The sequence below is a fragment of the Solanum verrucosum genome, unplaced genomic scaffold, assembly GCF_900185275.1.
Source record: "Solanum verrucosum unplaced genomic scaffold, falcon-dt-bn FXZP01000060.1, whole genome shotgun sequence".
NCBI classification, from domain to species: domain Eukaryota; kingdom Viridiplantae; phylum Streptophyta; class Magnoliopsida; order Solanales; family Solanaceae; genus Solanum; species Solanum verrucosum.
In genome coordinates, this window is record NW_026020129.1 from 10,275,644 (window position 1) to 10,282,707 (window position 7,064).

A 7,064-nucleotide genomic window follows, 5' to 3' on the forward strand; every position below is an offset into this window, starting at 1 on the left:
TCATCATTTTAAATGTTTTTGTTTGTGTGGGCTGATGTGAATAAGGAGGAAAAGTCTAAACAAAAGGTAAAAGAGAAGAACAAGACCATATAGTATGCCACAAAAGAAACTAGAAACTAGTATTGAATGGTAGCCTTTTAATTTTGTTGAACAAATTTAAGGTTGTCATGTCCTTCAACATAAATTTCTGACTGTGAAAATGCTAGAACTTATACTAATGTAGAATGTGTGGAATTTTATCCCATATGCTTATGTTGATCAAACAAATTGACTTAACCTTCAAAGAAACTGATGAAATATCACTGTATGTTCTACAAGAACTGGAACTTACTTAGAAATTTAAAATCGAGCTATCAGAAACAGTCTCACTACCATACAAAGATAGGGATAAAATCTACATACGTCCATCCTCCCCAAATCCCACTTGTGAAACTATACTTAATAGACGTTACTATCTAACATTCATTGTGAACTTATATGCTCTGTCTTGTAACAATACTACACAAATGAATATGAAAGAACAAGAAAGGCAACTAATTTTATTAAGTCGTAGTTGTTGCAGCTAGCAACAATAACTCAATAACTTGCATATTTTGGTCATCAGAAATATTATAGTAGTATGTATTCATCTTTTTTTCCCAGACCAGCTGCTATAATCAGATATAAACAAAATGGAGGAAATTAATAAGGTGATGAAATTCCAATTTTTGGGATTATCAATTTTTGACTATAAAGTTCTGAAAATATGTATGACCAAGAAGATCAACATGATGTCCTCTCTAAATGGCTAGTAAATGCTACAGTACACAAATTTTATACAATAAAATTGACAAAACTCTATTCACTATTTCTTCATAAGAAGAACAACAGTATGAGCCGCGATACTCCTGTTCTCACCGAGACTGTCAACTTTCTCATGAGTCTTTGCTTTCAGGTTTACAACAGAAGGATCAGCACCAAGCAGCTTACACAAGTTGGCTCTAATAGACTCCTTGTGTGGGCTCACTTTTGGTCTTTGTAAAATCAAAGTGGCGTCTAGGTTTCCCAATTCATAACCTGCTTCATGCATTAGACGCACCTGGACATTAACCATAAAGCGTGGACAAGTTAGATCATCTACTAATTTAAATGCAATTTAGTACTCCCATTACTGATGATGAAAAATGAAATTTTCTATGAAAGGAAAATAGTTCACTCCTATTGACATATTAAAGAAGGCAATAGGAAGAATAGTGGTTATTCAAAATCTTCTAAAATGCTTTGCAAGTACGGAAGAACAATTTCATCTCAATCTTTGGTTATGGTCTCATGTTACTTACCCTGGACAAATTTCTACGTCAAGATTTGATTGTTCGAGCCTTTTTAGTAAAAAAATCTAGTCATTCTATTATTTGTTTTCGGCTTGAACTAGTTCTTGAATTATAAGCACATATCTAATTAATTCTCACTTTTATTCTCCTATAGTGTTTAGGTGTAATTGTTCCACGTTCAGTACAATAATCTTCTATTCATAGGTCCAAGGGACAATGGGCGATTAACCTAGCTACAATTGTTAGTTGTCTCAGGCAACATTATCAAGGAAAAACTATTTTGTTCATTTTCAGCAATCTCACCTAACATCTATCACTGTCATGTAATCTCTATTAAACAAGCTAATTGATTCCCCTAAACTGAAAGGGTTAGTATTACTATCTTACTAATTAGGTGCAGACAATCCACTTCACCTCTTATATATCCGGATGACCAACCAGACTACTATAAAAAATAGCTTCTGTGTGGGGCTTGCAAATCTTCAATTTGAATGGAAAGAAACTTCATTTGAACATATCGGCAACAGTTATGTTAATCGAACAAATGAAAATGGAACCTAGCTTACACAGAATAAGACACAAAGTGCGAAAACTATTTCTTGTAAGTCGCATTACCATCTCAATGCAGTTAGTACTTGCGATTTCCTCATATTTCACTCAATAGGAACCAGAAAACTTGTCACTCGTCAAAAAGCAAAACCAGAACATTTGTCAATGAATGACATATTAAAGTAAATCAACAAAATTAACAACCCTCCAGGATGTAAGAGTGCATAAAATAAAGCTCAACTACACATCATGCTGGTATCCACTATTCTACCTGTTATGCCATGTATCAAGTAAGAAAGCAGTTGTTGGCAAAGGAGGCAGGTAGGTCAAACATAGGATAGGGTCAATCACAAACCCCCACTGCATATTATTTCCCTGAGTTGTTGAATTCTTTAAAACTTGTGCTGAGTTGTATCTCCATACATTTCATTATCTATTTATCTGGTTTGTATGCAGGTAAGTTGTATATGATGTGACTGACTTCATTAAAAAAAAGTTGTATATGATGTGACTGACTTCATAAAAAAAAAAGTTGCATATGATGTGACTGACTTCGTAAGAAAAAAAAGTTGTATATGATGTGACTGATAAGGCAACAAACATGTGAGTTTAGCCATCATTAGGAGAATGAAGTAAACTTCCTTCAAACTATCCATTAATTATCCAAAACAACTAACTACACACACAGAGAAGAAATGAATTACAAAATCAATGGAGGAAAAGGGTGAAAAGAGCAGGAAAAAAGAAGGCATCAGGGCAAGAATCTTTAGTCGTTCTCTTCTCCAGTTCTGAAAAGTCAAAAGCAAAGACAAATCAACTCAATAAATGAGTAGGTTGTGCTGGTCTGGAATTCCATCCTTGAGAAGATGTTGAGATTGTAAGAACAGAGTAGGACTTGGCTGATAACGTGCGGATAGCGAATACAGAAATGTAGAAAATCCAGCTATTTAGCCCATCTTTTAACAGTTAGGTATCACAGAAGAAACCATAACACATAAAATAAAAAATATACAGAGGAGTGCTATGGAAGTGCCATGCGCTTGGAAGATACAGAACAAAGTGAAAGGCAAACTCTATAGAACATTTATGACAGCAGTAATGTTTATATTAGGAAGCTAGCACCCGCTCTCGCCCCAATATACGTGTAGGGGGTAAGGACATTGATGAAGTATAAGCCCTGGCGAAAGACGAAGTCCCCCCTTATTCCCGACATGCTATGGTACCCCAAGAATTGGATGGCAGGCACAATTCTTACTAGTTCTCCCCGCCCGAATAACAATTCAGAGAAAATATTGGCCTCTAATACCCAACATATTCCACAAGAAAAACGTAATTTCAAGATGGATGTGTAGTCATACAAGATAGGACTCGATTACAAATGACCACATCAAACAACAAGAGCAAAGCAGTACGGGGTTAGGATGAAATGAGAGATGGTAATCCGAGATGATTTTGCAATGTCCTACATACTCATATGCACTGACAGTACGTGTGATAAAATAAGGATTGAAGGTGATTAAATGGAATGAGGTAGACCTAAAATCACATCGATTGAAATTGCTTAAAAAATACCTACAATCTTATGGATTTAGTGCCAATTAAGCTAAGATCAGAACACAATGGACACAAAGGATCCATATAGACAATATCAAGTTATCAACTATTGAAATTACGACTTAGATGCTATTTTTACACTTAAATTAGGTCTGGTGTTTATCGGGGGTCCTTGTACTAGAGTTAGACTTGTATGTTCATGCTGAGATAAGTGCTAGATGTTAAAGAACTCTAATTCTAGAGAAGCCTTAGTTAGCCTTACTTGACCAATAACAAGCAACCACTTGATCATAGTATATACCAAAAAAAAAAAAGAGAATAGAAGAATAAAGGAAGGAAAAACACAGGAAGGAGACCAAAAATTATACGGAAAGGAGACTGGCTTATTTACTTTCCAGCAGCTAAGTTTTTCCAGCATATGAGGATAAAGTGAGGAAAGTGCGTCCTGCTTACAGACATGTCATTAGATCTGCCAATAATCGATCATAATAGAGCACAGAACAGGGAGTGTCATGAAGAAGATTACGGTTTTCATGAATAAATTTACTAATTTGATGTTTATTTGCCATTGTTATCACCTATTCCTATCCCTGATTCCTCTCTATCCACATTTCCTCTCCCTGCGGTGCTCTTGTTTTTTCTTGCTTATACTAACTATTTCATTTAGCTCCATTCAATTCACATGGGTGCAAAAATTAGAGAATGAACTTTCTCAAGTCCCATTGGTGAGACTTGAGAAAGGTAGGTAAAGCTGTTTGATTCAAGTATTGAGTTGCAAAGTGTAAACTTACCAAACCACTCATAACTTCAACCCAGTTCCTTAATCTACTCAACTTCACACAAGAAAAAAATACTCTTCTAATCCTATTTGATTTTTTGGTCCCTCACTAACCTGTAAACCAAGTTTGACCACATCTAATATTGTCAACCAACTGTGAGTTATGGCGCAGAAGGCATGAAGATATCAGCGAGAGAACTGTTATAATGCATGGATCAATATTAACTTCCATCAAGGAACAAGTATTCATGATTTTACCGTAAAGACAAGCAAGGACACATCTGAACAGTAAGGACAAGTGACCATGATTTTCCACCGAGAAGCTCAGAGTCAGTGTTGAACTCAATTAACAAAAAGTAAAATAAAGAAGAGCATCAACTTACAGCTTCTTCCATGAACACCGAAGAAGGCGCACCCTTCCATTTAGGATCAGTGTCCGGGAAAATCTGCCCAATATCAGGAAGCCCCAGAGCTCCCAAAATTGCATCAACAACACAATGAAGCAAAACATCACCTAAAAGAATAAACACAAAAAAAAATTAAAAAAAAAATTAATCTCTTAAACAACAGAGACGAGTCTTTATGAGCTTACGTATGGTATGAAGTAAGTATATCCTCTATCCCAAAAATAAGGGAAAAGGTCCAAATTTACTCTTCTACTATAACATAATTTTACCATTTCTTGTACTATGAAACCATTTATCCCTTACCATTAGGAAATTGTCTCGTATTTTCCGTTGACTTTAATGGAACTCCAGTGAGGATAGGGTGGATTCCACGTGTCGGTGTCAAATTACTTGACAAAAGAAGTCCAAATTTACCACTCTAATCTACAGTTCTAATTACTCGTTGTCATACTTCAGGTCGGAGGTTTGTTGGATTCAAGGGAAAAAATGAGACGATTTATTAACAACAAGAGTATGAATGTCTTCATAGTATAATAGAGGGTAAAATTCAGATATTTCGTATAATAGAGTGGTACCTTTTTTCCCGAAAAAATGGAGAATTTGAGCGTCATACATCTAAGTTTTGCTGTGAATTTGTACATTTCTTAAGCTTCTTCAAATAAAATCCACATATTTGAAAACTGCTTACTACAACTGACACTTATTTTTTGTACAATTTACACTGTTTGAAAACTATTTTAAGTAAGTTTAAACAGGAAACACATATGATAAGATCGCCAAAAAAATTGGACGTCACTAGTTTCTTAATCTTGTCAAGATAGAAGATGGCATATACAGAAACCAAAGAGAAAACATATAAACCTGGCCTTTTTTATGAATGAAAATACTTAAACTTTTGCATTACAAATTATAATCAAATGCATTTTCTGTAATGCTTAATCTAAACAATAAAAGAGTCAAATAAATTGGTGATCATGACCATTAATCTTCTTAAAATACAATTCACATATTTGGAAACTGCACAAAACACTACTACAAATCATACTACCAATTATAATTAGAAATAACTTCTAAAAGTGCCTAAATAAATAGTACTGCCACTGTTTTAATTTGTTTGTCTTACTTTCCTTTTTAGTCCATTTCAAGAAGAATGTCTCTTTCCTTTTCTTTTTTTTGGGTTAACTCTTTAATTCTAACTTTCGAGTGACATGTTTAAGACCAACAGACTAAAAGAACATTTAGCACATTCCATGGTGGCACATCCTTCTTGACTGAGCATCTTTCACAAAGGAAACTGCATATGAATCAGGCACACTCTAACCCCTGAGCTTCCCTCCTAGAGGCAGGTGTATAATCTCGTATATTCGCCTATTCTCCATGAGAATTCTAATTTATTTGTCAAAAAGGCGAAGAAACGAATTCATCATTCCAATACATGCATTCAAGAACTCGAGAATAAACTAATGTCCTGTTCACAATCTCGATTGAAACCCTGCAAATGGTATTTCCATCGAAAATCATTGCTGTGCTTTCAGTCGCATTGAATAAAATGCAACCGAAATTACGTACTAACATGTCTTTAATTTAACACCACAAGATACAAAAGTCTTCTAAATTCCGTGCTAAGTCAAAAGCAGATAAACATATTAAAATGCCAGAGAATAATAAACATATAAGCATTGTTCAATCCTCCATATATGAATACAGCCAAACAAAATCACCAAGTATCCATTTTTATAATTAAACAATTGTTCTAAAAATTAGTGAAAAGAACAGCCTTTGCGAAAAAATGAGTATGAGTTAAGTCAAAATTACCATCAGAGTGAGCTTCACAGCCTCTATCATGAGGAATATTAATCCCACCAATAATCAAAGGATAACCAGGTTCCAATCGATGAAGGTCAAATCCATGGCCGACTCTAAAAGGAAGAGACTTCAATGGAGTGGAATTCGAGCTAGATGTTTCTGTTTCAGCTTCAATTGCAGCTGCAGAAGAAACCACCAAACTCCTCAAGGGTTTGTGTGTTAATTGGGGTAAAAGAGGATTTGGAGAGTGATAAGAAAAGGGCTTTTGTTTTGAGATGAGTTTAGTTGGAATTGGAGTTGAAAAAAATAGTGAAGACGCCATAGCCATAGGAATCGAGCTCAGTTTGGTGGAGAATCTCAAAAAAATTGTGTAAATTGAAGGGGATTATTCCATTTGTATGCTAGTATATAGGACGGGTGTTAGGTACTTTTGGATCTTTTCGAGGACAAGTGGCATTCTGGTCGAAATATTTCATTTAGATACTCGAACTAATTATGCTTCAATTGAACTTATCTAATTAGACATTTTTTATTCAAAATTTCAAAAAATATGTGTTTTTCATTTGTTTATTGTATAATTATGTTAACTACGTAAAATATGTCATTTTCGTCCTTCGGAATGACTCAGTTTGGGGGTGGTCATCCACATGAAAATCCAGG

At 34.8% G+C, this 7,064-nt stretch overlaps 1 protein-coding gene across 1 annotated transcript; it reads right to left on the reverse strand.

Annotated features, from left to right (window-relative positions):
- Positions 1 to 663: 663 nt before the first annotated feature.
- Positions 664 to 6,859, reverse strand: LOC125826859 (2-C-methyl-D-erythritol 2,4-cyclodiphosphate synthase, chloroplastic). Its single transcript, XM_049506200.1, has 3 exons — positions 6,414 to 6,859; positions 4,575 to 4,705; positions 664 to 1,078 (listed from the first exon to the last, which is right to left on the reverse strand). Exons 1-3 carry the CDS (start codon positions 6,730 to 6,732, stop codon positions 845 to 847), a joined length of 684 nt encoding a protein of 227 aa, XP_049362157.1. The 5' UTR covers positions 6,733 to 6,859; the 3' UTR covers positions 664 to 844.
- Between the last annotated feature and the right edge of the window lie 205 nt (positions 6,860 to 7,064).

Excerpts from the sequence above, each read along its gene's own strand:
- LOC125826859 (XM_049506200.1), bottom strand. The coding sequence starts at position 6,732 with ATGGCTATGGCGTCTTCACTATTTTTTTCAACTCCAATTCCAACTAAA. Across the intron at positions 4,706-6,413 it reads CTGTGAAGCTCACTCTGATG|GTGATGTTTTGCTTCATTGT; the intron begins GTAATTTTGACT and ends TTATTCTTTTAG. Across the intron at positions 1,079-4,574 it reads CGGTGTTCATGGAAGAAGCT|GTGCGTCTAATGCATGAAGC; the intron begins GTAAGTTGATGC and ends GTTAATGTCCAG.